Source organism: Bison bison, unplaced genomic scaffold (assembly GCF_000754665.1).
Source record: "Bison bison bison isolate TAMUID 2011002044 unplaced genomic scaffold, Bison_UMD1.0 scf7180017864379, whole genome shotgun sequence".
NCBI classification, from domain to species: Eukaryota; Metazoa; Chordata; class Mammalia; order Artiodactyla; family Bovidae; genus Bison; species Bison bison.
In genome coordinates, this window is record NW_011494951.1 from 8,810,746 (window position 1) to 8,827,557 (window position 16,812).

The 16,812-nt window shown below is 34.9% G+C and overlaps 1 protein-coding gene across 6 annotated transcripts in view; it reads left to right on the forward strand.

The window, feature by feature from the left end:
• CPEB2 (cytoplasmic polyadenylation element binding protein 2) overlaps window positions 1–16,812 on the forward strand; it is a 66,004-nt gene that overhangs the window by 25,892 nt on the left and 23,300 nt on the right. For 3 of the 6 annotated variants that reach the window (XM_010857274.1, XM_010857278.1, XM_010857276.1), the window contains 2 exons: window positions 6,648–6,698; window positions 14,096–14,119. The exons of 1 other annotated variant lie outside the window; for it this stretch is intronic. In XM_010857274.1, the coding sequence (XP_010855576.1) occupies window positions 6,648–6,698; window positions 14,096–14,119 (75 nt within the window). The remainder of the gene's footprint in view (window positions 1–6,647; window positions 6,699–14,095; window positions 14,120–16,812) is intronic. 2 more of the 6 variants (XM_010857275.1, XM_010857279.1) reach the window with 1 other exon arrangement.

Here is a 16,812-nt window from a genome sequence, read left to right on the forward strand (position 1 = left end):
TTCATCCATTTAATAAATATTTGAATCTGTTATGTACCAAGCTCTGTGTTACATGCTAGAGATAGAGTAGAGAATAAAAAATGACAGTCTTGCCCTCATGGATCTGTTTAATGAAAGACAGAGACAACAGGAATCAGTGTTGTCAATCTGCCTCTGTTTGAAGGCAGAAGCATAGTGTCAAGGGCACAGAGAAAGAATGAAGCTGCTGCTTTAGACAGGATGGTCTGTGATGGCATCTGTTAAAGACCTAACTGAAGTGAGAGGTGTGACTTTGGTCATATGTAGGCAAGTGCATTTTGGATCAAAAAGGGGAGGAAGTATACAGATCCTGAAATGAGAATGCGCCTGCTATGTTTGGATAATAGCAGAGGCCATTGTGGTTAGAATGGTAGATGATGAGGGGCCAGATAAGTGGGGGAGGGTTTTAAGCAATAGAGCAATATAAGCTGACTTAGGTTTTACAAGGATCACTGCTGAGTGGAGACAAGACCATGAGGTTATTCTGGCCGTCTGTGAGGAGATGGGGATGGCTTAGGCCAGGCAGACAGTGAAGGAGCTGGTGAAGAGTAGTCAGGTTGGGCTCTGTGTTGATAAGAGAACAGGTGACAGATTTATACACAGATTAGTCAGAGTGGGGAATAAGGTAACCCAAAGTTTGGAGATGAGCAAACTACTGGGAAAAAGTGCTGTATACTAATCTGGGGAAATACAGAGTTAAGGTAGAGAGTTGCAGTTAAGAGATAAAATGTGAGTGTAATCTGCTTAGAGATGACATATAAAGTTTTGGTAGCAGATAATGTCATCTAGCAGAGAAGGCAGTGGCACCCCACTCCAGTACTCTTGCTTGGAAAATCCCACGGATGGAGGAGCCTCGTAGGCTGATGTCCATGGGGTCGCTAAGAGAGCGACTTCACTTTCACTTTTCACTTTCGTGCATTGGAGAAGGAAATGGCAACCCACTCCAGTGTTCTTGCCTGGAGAATCCCGGGGGCGGGGGAGTCTGGTGGGCTGATGTCTATGGGGTCACACAGAGTTGGACACAACTGAAGTGACTTAGCAGACTTAGCAGCAATGTCATCTAGGGAGCAGTGTAGAGAGAGAAGTCTGAGGATTGACCACTGGAGCTTTAGCATTTAAGGGTTGAGAAGAGGAGGAACATAAATTACTTGCAAAGAAGACCTTAGGAGTGGCTGCTGATAGAGGAGAACCAAGAGAATATGGTATCAGGGAAAAGAAGTAAGATGCTACATCGAGTGGGCGTCCTAGTGGCTCAGTGGTAAAGAATTCGCCTGCCAATGCAGGAAACGTGGATTCAACTCCTTGGTCAGGGCCATCCCCTAGAGTAGGAAATGGCAACCCACGCCAGGATTTTTGCCTAGAAAATCCCATGGACAGAGGATCCTGTTGGGCTACAGTCTGTGAGGTCACAAAAGAATTGGACACAACTTAGCAACTAAACTCATCAAATGGCTATCTTCTCATTAACTAGAAGCTTTAAATTTGAGAATATACAAGCATTAAGAAATGTTGGGGAAATAATTGCTTCATTCTATCCTTTCTAATTCATATTTCTCTAACTTTAAAAGAATGTTTATAAATCTAAGGAAACATGAAATAAATGTTATCATTTTATCACTAATAAGTTCTTTGTGTTGGTAGTAAGTAGTTTGGAGAAAGAACTTACGTGCTGATACATATCAATAAATATATATATATATATGAATATATATATGAATAGTCTAATATTGGCTTAACTTATCACATATCTTTAAATATTGCCTTGTGAATAATTTATCTTTATAGTTGGTAAGTTGTATGCAGTTATATTTGTCAGTGTTTTTTGATGCAGTAATATGCATCTGGCCCCATCACTTCATGGCAGATAGATGGGGAAACAGTGTCAGACTTTATTTTTTGGGCCTCCAAAATCACTGCAGATGGTGATTGCAGCCATGAAATTAAAAGACGCTTACTCCTTGGAAGGAAAGTTATGACCAACCTAGATAGCATATTGAGAAGCAGAGACATTACTTTGCCAACAAAGGTCCATCTAGTCAAGGCTATGGTTTTTCCAGTGATCATGTATGGATGTGAGAGTTGGACTGTGAAGAAAGCTGAGCGCCGAAGAATTGATGCTTTTGAACTGTGTTGGAGAAGACTCTTGAGGGTCCCTTGGACTGCAAGGAGATCCAACCAGTCCATTCTAAAGGAGATCAGTCCTGAGTGTTCATTGGAAGGAATGATGCTAAAGCTGAAACTCCAGTACTTTGGCCACCTCATGCGAAGAGTTGACTCGTTGGAAAAGACCCTGATGCTGGGAGGGATTAGGGGCAGGAGGAGAAGGGGACGACAGAGGATGAGATGGCTGGATAGCATCACCAGCTGGATGGACATGAGTTTGAGTGAACTCCGGGAGTTGGTGAAGGACAGGGAGGCCTGGTGTGCTGTAATTCATGGGGTCTCAAAGAGTCAGACATGACTGAGCAACTGAATTGAGCTGAACTGAATGTGCATCTGAAATGGCTAATATGAATTGTCTTTTTGTATGTGTATTATGCCTATTGTTAAAATAATAATAGACTAATAAGACAATTTTTAAGGTACTGTAGGTCTTCTAGTTATTCACCAACACCTAAGAATACAGATTTTTCAAAATTATTTGTTTTCAATTTTATAGTATTTTAATGTAAAAGAGACCAAGTGGGAGTATATACCCATTTCTTTAGATATGTTAAAACCATCATGACGTTACTATATTTTGTCATATTTTTACATTCATAAATAATAGGCCAATTAATTTGCTCAAACTCACTGCTAGAGGACTTTATCTGTAAAGTTAACTTCTGGTATAACCGAGAAAACTCCTAAGTAGCTTAAATATGATAGGCATTTTCTCTTTTACATAAACACAAGACTCCGAGAAGTAGTGTTGTGGTTCTCGTGGGTCTGGGGTCCTTCAGTCTTATAGTCTTCACACCCAGCTTCTGCCTCATGATCTAAGATGGCTGATGCGGTTGAGCCATTGCATATGCATTCCAGAAAGCAGGAGAAACAATCAAGAAAAGGGAAGAGCTTCCCTTTTAAGGATACTTCCCAGAAACTTCATTTACCAGTTGTGTTTTACATTTGTTGACCACACGTTAGACACATGGGCACACTTAACAACAAGAAAGGTTGGGAAAGTCTCCTTTTTGCCCATTTGTGTGTCCTAGTATTGACAAAACAAGTGTTAATCTACAACTACCTCTGTGTCACAGGCCTTTAGACAACAGGGGGAAACTGGTTTTATAGCAATGTGGCTTTTTTCTATTTTTTGTTTTTCTGTATTAAAGGATAAGTTATCTATGCTGCATAATCATTCTGTGAAGTTTTTCATTGAATGAATTTTTTTGTACAACCAATCATACATATTTTGATCCAGATTGTTATTAGCTAGGAAGACATCATAAGATAGTGATTAAGTATGTAGCTAATCTGCCTGGATCAAATCCTGCCAGTACTGTAATCTTGGGCAAGATGTTTAACTTTTTGTGGCATGGTTTATCTTCAAATGGGAAGATAATGGTACCTAAGTCAGGATTGTTGTGAGGGTTAAGTAATTCATTGTAAAGGACTTAGAAAAGCTCCTGCTGCTGCTGCTAAGTCGCTTCGGTCATGTCCGACCCTGTGCGACCCCATAGACTGCAGCCCACCAGGCTCTGCCGTCCCTGGGATTCTCCAGGCAAGAATACTGGAGTGGATTGCCGTTTCCTTCTCCAAGAAAAGCTTCTGGTACATCATAAACCTGCCAAGTGCAGGTGTTAGTTGCTCAATTGTGTCTGACTCTCCACAACCCCATGGACTGTAGCCTGCCGGGCTCTTCTGTCTGTGGAATTCTCCAGGCAAGAATCCTGGAGTGGGTTAGGCCAATCCCATTCTCCAGGGAAGCCCATAAAACCTCCAGTGTTAGTTATTACTGTCAATTGGCAGATTCTTAATGAAAGTAATTTTAATACTACCCCTTGTAAAATAGATGGGCTTCCCCTATGGCTCAGATGGTAAAGAATCTGCCTGCAATGCAGGAGACCTGGATTCTACCCCTGGGTTGGGGAGATCGTCTGGAGAAGGGAATGGCAACCTATTCCGGTAGTCTTGCCTAGAAAATCCCGTGGACAGAGGAGCCTGGCAGGCTACATAAGGTCCGACATGACTGAGCAACTAACACTTACTCACATGTAAAATAGAGCTGTGAATTTGTAAAAGATGTATTAGTATTTCACTATGGTAGAGGAAAAGTAACTGGGTAATTTTAAAACAAATCTAAATCTATTTATTTCAATTTGGAGTATTTTATTATCCTGAGAGATTTTCTTCTTTGAAGAATTATATTTTAGAACATCTTTACGCATATCTATCCATTTGCAAATAGAATATCTGTTTATTGAACTTTTCACATAAGGTGTGCCTTTTAAGTCCATTCAAAGCCAAGAAGTCAAAAGACTATTAGTAATGAAAATATCTTGTTACCTGTGTCTTATGATGAAAAATAAAGTGAACAGTGAACCTATTAGAGGATAATTATGTGGCAATTGGAAGTTGAGTGTCTTTTGAAGTGGAACTAGGCTTAAGGCTTTGCTTAGTTTACTTTTCTTGGAAATCTTGCTTGAATCCCTGGACTTGGTTAAATACTCATTTGTGTTTTTGTTTTTTTAATATAGCCTACTGTACATAACTCTTTACCCTTGGCTAAGTGTATTGGAATTGTTTATTTGTGTCTGTCTCACCTACCGCATCATAAGCAGAGACTATCTCACTAGTGTTTGTATCCTTAGCATCAGTGTACAGACTAATGAACTTGTTATACTGAACAGAGCAATACAGGTTGCCACTTTGTTAGGGATTTCGGTTTTCAGTCTCAGTATAGCAGTGATTTTTTTGTAGCCTTAAATTGTTCTCTAAATTTGGTCATCTGCAACAAGATGTTTAGAAATAGGCATATTTCCAAAATAAACTATGATCCTTCAAAGTAATGTTCCACGCTGTTGAAATATCCAGTTCAAGAGAGCTCTGCTTCCTAACTCTTTTATCTTATGCCCTTTGTACTTACTCTCCTGTTTCTCACTGCATACTAAAGCACGTCAATAAACTTACTTGTATGGCATTCCGTTAACTAATGTCATGCTGCATGAAACTTAGGAGTCAGTAAGGGCTGGTAAATTGTCCTTTGAAGGTCAGAAACATTTATTTTAAGTTCAGTGTGAAAACGAAGTGTGTAGTTAAATTAGAACTCAGATGATGTGTGTGTGTTTATGTGTATAGATACGTATACATATATCTGCTTATATATCTGCAGATATATAACTACCTTATATACTTATATAAGTACCTTATATACTTATATAAGTATCTTATATATCTGTATATATCTGCTTACCTGTTTTAATGTCAAAATTGGATTACCTTTGCCACTTGCTCTTGCACTGAAGATGATAAAATTCTTTAACTTCATAATTGAAAGCCAGTAGAAAGTATCTGTTTTGTGTGGGATATTTTGGAGAGGACCCTTCGAGTATAAAGTACTTGCTGAGGCGGTAAAGGTGATGCAGTTACTCTGTGCTCTACAAATCCTGTCAGGTTCATTGACAGCCATTGGTTTCTCCCTCTGGTATCAATACACTTGCACTCTGTCGTAGTGTCTTTTTCAAGGGCTGTGCTAAAAGTTGCTAGAATGCAGTCTCACAGATATTTAATTTTTGAAAGTTTTCTAAGCAGATTTTAATGTACCTTTCTAATAGTCTATCAAAGATTCAGTCATTCGAGGAAAATCCTATATTTTCATGGACTACAAACAAATGATCATCCTCACTTTTGGGATTTAATCAAATAAATATTATGATGTAAAACTACAGCAGTTGTTCATGTACAACTTTTTTCTCTTCCACAGCAGTATATAGTAGTCGTCCCTTCTGTATTTTTCTAAATGCAAAATTCCCTAATGAAGGATGACTCAAAAAGAAGTATTATACTCCTAAGCTTTAATATTTGCATTTTTTATGTTTTTATTTTTGTCTCATTTATAAACTTTGAACAATATCAAACTGTTAAATTTCCAATTTATTTGTGGTAAAACCTTTAAGGTGTTTTTATTAAGCTTTATTTAAATTCAGCTTATAAAATCATATTGAATTCAAGAGCAAGTTGAGAAGAGTTTGGGGGCTTTGTGGGGTTTTTTTGACATTTTGTTGTATTTTTTTAAGAATATAAGTTTCTGTCCTTCAAATATGATTTTTGGGAAAATAGATCTTTAGAGAGAATTACAAACAGATTTGAGAATTTTTTTTTTTTTAATTTTCACATCCTGTATTAAGTTTGAAAGACTCAGATACCTACATTGTTTTTACATTCCAAAAAAAGAAAACTTGATTCTGTAAGGGTTGCTCCCAAATCACATTGTGCTCTTATATTCTGAGAACTAAAGTTCACTGTTTTCAACTTCCAAAGATAGTTTCAGTTAATAAACTTTAAACTAAACATTAATTTTTTATTCCTGAAGAACTGTACTGTGCTCAGTAAATTTCTTCTCCTTACTCCCCTTCCTTTTTTTTTTTTTTTTTTGCTTTTCAAATAGCTCCATAATCTTCAAACTTCCCTTTCCCATCTTTTTAAAGGTCGATTGAGCTATCCACATCCAGGAACTGACAATCTATTGATGTTAAATGGTAAGTTTTTATAAAAACATTTTATGTTTTCAATTGATGTATATAAAGATGACTGAATACATGTTTCTCTAAACCTTCCCCATACATACAAGTTAATCATTTTATAAGTATAAAAATGAAGCTGCAACTTTTCCTGTATAGAAAATAGAATTAGGAGTTTGAGCATATTCTCACTGGCAAAGCAGCCATTGAAGTATATTTTTGACAGCATGATTTAATTCAATGACTATGACTACGGAGGCAGTTCTGAGTTTAAATATCAGCTTTCCAGTTTATTGTATTAACTTGTCAAGTAACTTCCATGTGCCTTAGCTTCCCATCTGTGAAATGGGAATAGCAGTCTCAAAGTTCATTATGAGAATGAAATGAGATGCTATTTACAAAGTGTGTAGAAACTGTTATTATATATTATAACACTTGTGTTTATGTTCAACTAGGAAATATACTGGTGATTCTCTAAATATAGTAGTCATACTTAATTTATTCTAGTTAGAAAGTTTACACAGTGAATTTTACTCTCATGAAAAAGAATAAATAGACTTTCATTAAAGTTGTTTTCTTTCTGTTGGACAAATATTGCATTTGGAGTCACAGTACCTAGCACTTCCATGACTTTGGAGTAGACATGGCAGGATTAAAATACCCTTCGCAAAGGTTGCTTTTATTTATTTATTTGTTTTTTAATTTTAAAGATCACTTATTTATTGTAGAGTATGTTCAGGGGGCAGGTCTGAGAAGAGGGAAGGAGGATGAAGAAGGAATGGTAAAGATAGTATAGGACTTCCTTTAAAATACATAATTAATTGCTAGAGTGGCTTGACACTTCTTCAACTAAAGCTTTGCTGAAAAAAGTTGGCAATGAAGTTGAGAAACAAAGAGTGAAAAAACAGTGTGAAGCTAGACCATGTGAACTCCAGTGTTAAGTAAAAATTAATATTAAGTAAAGATGGAAAAATAGGAAGAAAGTCTAGGCTACCTAGGAGATAGTCAAGGTAGATAGGATTAAGGAATAAAAGAAGAATTGAAGAAGCAAAGTGTTAAGTGACGTGACAGATTGATTTGTTCAACATTTGACCCTTCTGTACTGAGCACCCACCACATGCTAGCCTAGTCTAATCACTGGTTTATTTATTCCTGAGGATCTTCCAGGATGGTTAGAAGTAGAATTGTCACAGTATTAACAGACTCTGCACTCTAGACTGAGATCATGTTCACACGAGGCCTTACAGTCCATAGACTTTGACCATAAAGGCACTAAAAATTACATTCCAGGACCTCTTCATGCGGCCTTTTCTCTACCATGGAATTAACAAACCATATCATCATTTAAGCAGCTGGTCTCTGAATTCTAAATCTGTGATTGAAAATTACATTGTTGAAATTGAGTTTACAAAACAGGAAATAGATCATAATCTTTATTACTTTTATGGCTTGATGTATAAAATAATAACTTTAGGTAATGCTACATTTTTAATATGCTGATATCCTGACTTCCTTAAATTCTTTTGGAACAGTCTGTGTGGTAAATAAAGGTCATTCACATTTCTATTTTTAACTTCTAAGAAAAGCTATTCAGTTGAAAAGTGAATTTGCATATGTTTCACGTATTCTGTTAAAGTCTATCTGAAGGAAAGTGCTGTATGAGATAATTTGTTAGCTCATTCACAGATGTTCTTAGACTGCTGAATACATAGTAAAATAGAATGATTCAGAAGTATATCGTAATCACAATAGAATGTGTTGGTTCTGTGTGAGCAGAGCTTAGTAGCCACACTGTTTTTACAGTTTATACTTTCGGTTGCACTAAACATTATTAAACTAATTGACTTCTTCAGTTGTCTAAAACCTTTATAAATAATCTAGATGTTGAGTGTTCCATCACATAGTAGACCTAGTCATATTTTATTAAATATATATTTTCAAAAAAAAATCATGTCCTGTGAATAGATGAAAGAGTTGGATTTGTTTGGAGAATAATAAATTTAAGGCAGGCAGGAGTTACATCTTATGGACAAATCTGTTTTTATTTTTTATGTTAGCATCCTTTACAGAATTCCATTTTAGAGTTATAGTACATACTCAGTACAGTAAGCCATCCTGGAAATTCTGAACTTCTGACAAGGGACTAGGGGAGAAAAATGATGATGAATCTAGGACATCAGAAGTGTTTAGGCTAGTAGAAACAACTGGATCCAGAGAGGAAAAAAGAATGCTTTGCTTATCTGGGATCCTTGGTTAAGAGGAAAAGCAAGGGCAGAAAATAGGGTATATTTATAGGGTAAGAAAGTATTAAATGTTAAGAATGTAGGGTTTTTTGTAGATGTCAAGGTTATTGAGGAGAGAAGTGAGAATTAAGGGATATTAATATCAAACTTCTGCCTACACTGAGTTATTATGAAATATTATTGATTGATTAAAAAAATTATAGCATTTCAGTACATAGACCTGCTTTTTAAATTGTTGCTCTTTTTAGTTTGTCACAAATTTAACTCACCATTAGGCAACTGATTTAGTAATATTATTTAACCAACAAGCATAGCTGATATTACTGATCTTTAAAATCAATATTGGTAATAAATTCTACATCAGTATTACTTCCATGTGGTGGTTTAGCAATAGTTGGCAGTGGTTGGAATTACAGACTCTGGAGCCAGGTTATCTGGGTTTAAACCAGAGTTTGCTATTTCTAACTGTGTGACCTTGGGCAGTTTACCAAACTTCCCTTTGTCTCTGAGTCCTCACGTGTAAAAGAGACACAGCATTCTGCCTGCCTCAGAAGGATCTTGTGAGAAGTGAGTGATTTCATTCACATGAAGTATTTAGAACGGTTCCTGACAGTAAAAGTCGGTTATGGTAATGGGTGGTAACAGTGACAGAATGACTTTGAAAAAGTAAAAATCATGTCTTGTGCATAAATGAAGAAGCTGGATCTGTTTGGGGAATATAAAATTAAGAGAAGACATAACTGGAATTTTCAGGTGTTTGAAGGAAGTTATTTATAGTGGACAAAGACTTACGTTACTTCAGAAAGCCTGACTAGAACCATTTGGAAGAAGCTCAAAGTTGGGAGTCAATAAAAGTAAAATGATTCCTCAAGCAGTGTTTCTCAAGTGTGATACACTCACCCTTTGTGGTACCCAAGATGACTTTTGATGGTTCACAAATGCACATTAAAATAAACACACGCCTATTACAGTTTAAGATCATTCCTTAGCTAATACAGTACTGGCAGAAATCTGTGATGTTCTAGTGGTGCTAGGCTTGAGTCCATTAAAAGATAATATATAAACTCAGGCCTAGGGATTATGAAGATAAGGCAGACGATGTAAAGGTTTTGTGATTCTACCTTCCTGAGTAATTAGCATGATAGCTAAACATGTAAATACTCCTTTTAAATAAGGGATAATAAAGGATAAATAGGGACTGGAGTAAAGGTCAGGAAGTTGGTCAAAATAGGTGAAACTCTGAAGTACCCCTGGCAAATCCGTTAACTCTGAGCCTCTGTTTACTCAGATATAGAAAAAGTTATAATCCCATACCTATATGTCTCGTGAAGTCGTTCTTTAGATTTTTTTTAACAGATTTTAACAGCAAAAAATGTCATAGAATATAACTGCAAATAGGCTCCTACAATAGACTGTGTTCCTCAATTCAGTTAGAAATCCAGTTGACTAGTGAACACTGCCACTATTGAATAATTCAGATATTGTAGAAGAGTCTAGCTTTAACATCTAGAAATACCTTAGGGAAGTTGCATTATATAGCAATGGGTAGATTGTCTAAAAACCAAAGGTTTTACTGGCTGATGTTAGAATGACAGCTTTAATGTTTGTATTTCTAAGTGTATAAATCTTATATTTTTAATTAACAATAGTGAAAAAAAATATTTTCTAGAAGTAATACAAAATGGTGCATCATTGGAGTATTTGTTTCTATTACTGTACTCCCTTCACATGTCTCCCAAGAAAAATAGCTTACATTTTTATTAGTACATGTGATTTTTCAAAAGGGGAACAGAGCAGAAGTGTGGGGAGGGGGTTAGCAAGCTGGTTTGAAATTCAGATTTATTGTGATTAACCACATACAGCCATGTTTGTAATCAAGAGCTTGTTCTATTTTAGGAGGAAATAATGTGTATCTTTTAATTAAGAAAATGTACTCAGTAATGAAATTGTCTTAAGTATATTCAGTCATGAAAATAGGAATCTTGAGTATGCAATCAGTTCTTTTTTGATGCTGATGGAAGTGAAGTAGATCATAGCAGATTTATTTTGGATCTTGAAAAGGATTGTGATCGGGGGGGATAATGTCTTTAGCTTCACACCAAGAAAATGTTAACCTTTAAATGTATTTCCAGCTGATTTGGTATGACCTGTCCCTTCCTCCAATTGCAGTAATTCAGGTACCACAGACTGTTGCTGAGAGTAAATACCTAAGGGCACAAAGGTCCTAAGGAGAAGGCTAGAATTATCCTGTTTCTTTTTAAGTAGCTGCAGGTTAGGATCTAAACAGATTTTTGGGAACCAGGACCCAAACTGTAACATCCCTTGTATAGGAAGGATCTTCAGGCTTTTCTCACATCCTTATTACCTTCATTGAAAACAAAGAAATATGTATGTGTGTGTCTATACTATATATTGTAACACACATACATACATATATACATATGTATATACAAACGTATGTTAAATAGCCAGTTCCTCACTTTTTTATGATGCTTTATAAATCTATGTACCTGAAATTTAATACTCTAAGTACAGTGTTTTTATACTACAAATTATTTGCCTTTTTTTCCCTCTAAATCATATTCTAAATGAGTTTGGGAGGGGCATACTGCTTAAAGAAGTCTGTTTTAATTAAAACATAATGATTACTAGATGTGTAATGATTTTCTTTTCTCACTGAGGATTTCTGATAATTCTGATTTGGTTACAGTGGAACATATCCATGAAATTCACATAGAAATATTAGTAGGAAAGTTGAGTACACACACCATTGGTTAGCATAATGGTAGGAGATTGGTTATTTCCCTGACAGGGAGTAGGGAATGTTTCACATGGTTTAGCTTCATCTGCAGTCAGTTCTATTTTTGGTAATGTAGAGACTTGGAATCTGAGAGTTGTCCAAGAAATAAGGGCAATAGCTCTTTACAGGATTCTAAAATTCCTCAGGTATGAGATAGTTGGAGAAACTTTCTAAGTAATGTGTTCAAGCCTAGAAATGAGACGAAACCTAAGATGCTGTGAACATTTGTACATATTTTCACTATTTTAATGTTGACTAGCCTTAGCTAAGAACATAAAAACTAAGACCATCAACTGGTTATGATGTCATTAATTTTCTCAATAGATCATGAATTATGTTGTACAGTTGCTAAGTCATGTCTGACTCTTTGTGACCCATGGACTGGAGTGCCCCAGTCTTCCCTGTCCTTCACTATTTCCTAGAGTTCGTACATTATTACTTAATCATAACTTTATAATATGACTTTAAATTTGATGAAAAGTTTTATTTTCTTTTGAATATTTGACCCTCTACAACCATGAATGAAATTCCCCAAAGCAAATTTGTATTAGATTAATGCCTTTAGATAAGCAGGAAGTCCAACTTTTGATTTAAGCTGTGAAGTGCTTTGGGGCCTATTGACCACTTTGATGCTGAATACAATTATAAAGACTTCAGGGAATTCATCCTTCCATAGCCTGTTCTTGATAACTCCTTTTATAATTCCTAGTGTCTGATTTTCCATAGTTGACCGTCAGTCTCTTTGAGACCTTTTGTTTTTCTTAAGGATTACATGTCTCAGAAGACCTAGATGACAAAATTCCAAATGCCACTTCTACCACTACCCTCACCCGAAACTAATATATAGATCAGTTAAGCTATATATTAATATAATCTGTATATATACATAAACACACACAGAGGTAAGCTATATATAAATGTGTATATAGGTGAGGTAAATCTGCCAGGTTTTGAGCTAACTGGAGCTCATGGACAGGTTAAGTCTGCATTTATATAAGAGAAGACAACAGTTTGTACATACAGTATACGTTAAGTAAAGACAGTAAAATGCAGGGATGTTAATGAAGTTACTTTATATAAAAGACTAATACAAACCTTACATTTACTGACTTATTTCTTGAAATAAAAACGATTAAGACTTTTCAAGTTTGGTTCTCCCCTTTTTATTATAGGGGAACTAAGACTGTAGCCCCACCCTGTAGACACACTTCTTTATATTAAAGCCTTAGTATAATTTTTTTTAATTTTGTAAAATCTCTACAATAGAATGTGTTTAATGATGTAAAATGTTTTCCTTTGATCTTTAAATTTCATACCTTTGGAGAGACTACATTTCTGACAACCTTTAATATATATTTTGACTTGAAATTTTTCAATAACAGATTTTTCCCAGACCGAAAAAAAATCGATGAATATGAATTAAGATTTTGATTTTGATAGTCATTTTTGGTTTACTGCTAATTCTAGAGTAGAAATACTCATAGTATACTCAGATTTGGGAGCTAAGTTATTTAAAAACAAGTTGTAGATTTTATCAAACTGATACTCTTATGAAAAATAAATTGCAGTGTTTTTTCTCCATGAGGAATCGGTAAACTGCTAGTAACATAGGTTGAAATACTTTCTGCTTTACACTGTTAAAGGTTTAACATATGTACTGTTCTTTGAAGATACTAATAATAGTTCGTATCGGAATCCCTCTTACTCCAGATGTGGAGACAATAAACACTTAGCTGTTATAAAATGTACCAGAAAGATTGAAAGCATCATTAGTCTGTCATTGATCATTTCTTCACTTAAGCAAGTTTGAACATGAGTCTTGTATTCTGTCTATCTAAGCTCTGTAAACTTAAGCGGACCAGTTCAGTATTGTTTTATTTTTTCACTCTTATGTGTCTTCCAGTTATTTTTCCATGCAGGGCTTTGCATAAAAAGTGATGTTGACCTGAATTACTAGTTGGACATTATATGCTGTGTCACTTTCTATAATAAGTAGAAAAGTAAGGATTCAATTCAAGTTGTCTTCATTGGGAAAAATATTTTGGATGCTATTTAACCATAAAGTGTTACATATTCCTATCCCAATTAGATGAAACAAATATATTTATTCATGAGTTTTAACATAATTGAGAATAACTTTTGTATTTCCAGTTAATTTCACAGTTTTTATATGGTTCAGATGGCACATAAAAGAGTGCTTTGTAAATATTAAAATACCATGCACATGTTGTGTGATGATATTGAGGTAGCTCTTAAGACAAAGTAGTTCTAATTTCCAGATGCCCACATAGCTTTCCATGTCATAAATGTTTGTTTATGTGGGCTTATTTTTAGTTCTGACATTTTACAATTTGTCCTTTGTTTACATGCAGCGAGGAGTTATGGGCGAAGACGAGGTAATTCATTTCTGTTTGCTATGGTATAACTGTTTCTAATTGGGTTTTACTGATCAATGTTGTAATTATTCCAGATTTATTATGCAATGTCTGGAAACTCACTGAAAAATTGTGTTTTGATTTGCACACTTACTTGTCCAAGTTTTGAACCCTAAATAGCTTAACCTTTAAGGTACATTTTCATACTAATATGGTTATTTAATAAATTTTTCCATTATAAATGTCTAGATTTTAACTTTTTAAAGTCATTTGTGTATCTTTTAAGATAAACCTTCTGTTTATAGTGTTTTAAGAGATGTGTTTTATAGATACTACTGAAGGTGACATGAAATATGAATTTTCTGCTCTCTCAATCTGTAACTGATTGTCTTATCTATGGTATATAATTTATAGCTCTAGTTTATTAGTTTTATGTTTGATCCAGTTGAACATGGCAAATACCAAACAGATTACTATTAACACTGATATATAGAAATCATGTTGCTCATATTTCTCTGGGTCTTAAAATAATCCTTTCTTTCTCTGTCTTAACACCACACACACATGCACTTTCTCTTGTCTCTCTCTCACACATACACATACTTTCTCTCTCGCACAAGAGTCTTCCCCTTTGGGTTCTTGTTTTCTTAAGGAAAAGACTAGGACTATGCAGTGCTGCTCTGTTCAGCTTCCTAGGAAAGCAGCTAACATTTTCTGTGGCTTAAACTTTGTTTTTCTTTTTCACGTGCAGAAATTGATAGGAAGAAAAGTAGATGTGATGATGGGATGAGAAGAAGCAAAAGTAACTTTACAATAGATTATCTTCTAGTGATGAATAGCCATACTACTTACGTGGTTATTATAAGTGCCAGTAACCATAGTACTCATGGAAAAGGATTTTCCTTAGCTTGTAAACTCTTCCTTGAGCCATGGAGGATAGATAGTAATAACAGTGCCTTTTGATCAATTTTATGTATGTGTGCCAGCGCTTCAAATTCTTTTTATCTAGTCATGAGTGTGTTACTTTGAAGACAAACATGCAAAACTGTCACCATTGACGACAGAAACTAGTACTTTATACATGTCAGTAGTATTTCCAGTTTTGTATTTCAACATTGTCTGAATTTAACTTCATTTTCAGAATCTAGTTTCTTGAAATGCTTCACTGACTGTCTTGGTTCTTTATTTTTCTAACTAAAAAATTAAGAGGATTTGGAGACTAATGACTTAGAAAACTGAAGCTGAATAACTTTCTAGAGATTGTTACTAGCAGCTGAGAAGAGGAGAAAAATTGAGAATTTTAGTACCTATTTTCAGTTCTATGGACTATCTTATTTCACTGTGGTATTTTAATATGGAAATTTCGTTGTCTTGAAAAAAGCCCATTTACCAATCTGTGTTTTTAGGTATTTTTGAAACTGTAGAGCAATTTAGGATTCTTGTCTTTTTATACACGTTTCATCTTTTAATCTTAGTGTGATTTATACACCTGATTTGGTATACTCCAGTATAAATGTCATAATCTAGGAAGTTCTTCAAAACAAGGTATAGGAAAATCATGCTGTTTATCTTCTTTTATCTTAATTTAATCATTGTGGACTGTGACTATATTAAGAAAAAACAAAAATTTGTGCTTTACTCAAATATCTCTGTCCTCTGGGAGCCACAAAGACTTCTACTTCAGAGCTACCTCCCAGCATTGAAAGAAAGAAGACTCTCACTTGGTTTAAAGGCTTTTGGTAGAAGCCTTCTGTAGCACAGAGCTGACAGTTGTTATACTTACTTGGCTTAGTTTAGCAGGAGCTGGAGTGAGGCGGGTAGGGCATGGTGGTGGATAACTTTTCCTCTCACGTTGTATAGCATTAAGTAATTTTTCTAGTTGTTCCTCCTAGGAGTCTGCTTTTAAAATTTTAGATTTGATAGTCAGATGAAAATATCCTGTGATAAAGCAGAATGGAAAAGAATATGAAAAAGAAAAATATATATATGTGTATATATACACACACACACACATATATGTATAACTGAGTCACTTTGCTGTACAACAGAAAATTAACACATTGTAAATCAACTATACTTCAGTAAATTTTTTTTAAAGTATACCCATTAGAAATAACTATTGAGAGGTCTTATTTGAGTTTGAAAGTACTTTTAACACAGTAAGTAATAAAATATATTAAAAAAAACAAGCACATACTAAAGGAGTGACTCAACAAGTAGCCTGGCTTTCTTCCTATTTTCTATTCACTGTTTCCTCTTCCTATGCTAGATGTTATAGCAGTATCACACTGATAACCTTTTAACTATCAAAGATTGCTTTTATGGGTTTCATATTTTAGATTTGGTCCATCAAAGGAAGTCCATTTATTTAGTCATTTTTCTTTTCTAAAAAAAAAACTCTCATGTGCATCAGATCTGTTGATGTGGAATGTGTTACAGTTGAGCTGATAAAATTTTGGCCAAAAAATAAGACATTGCTGTTTACCAGTGTGTGGTAGATGGACAGTATTATTTTCACAAGCATTTTGACTTTATAGTCTAGTTTAAGAAGAACTATTTTTTTCTTCTTTTATCACTTTTGACTCACCTTTAAGCTCAGGCACAGAGTAGCTGTTTTCATTTAAAAGATTTCCCACTTGAGTGTAGTAAAAACTAAATTACTACCAAAATGAATGTGTATATTTTAATATCTTTAGTAATGTCAGTATAAGAAC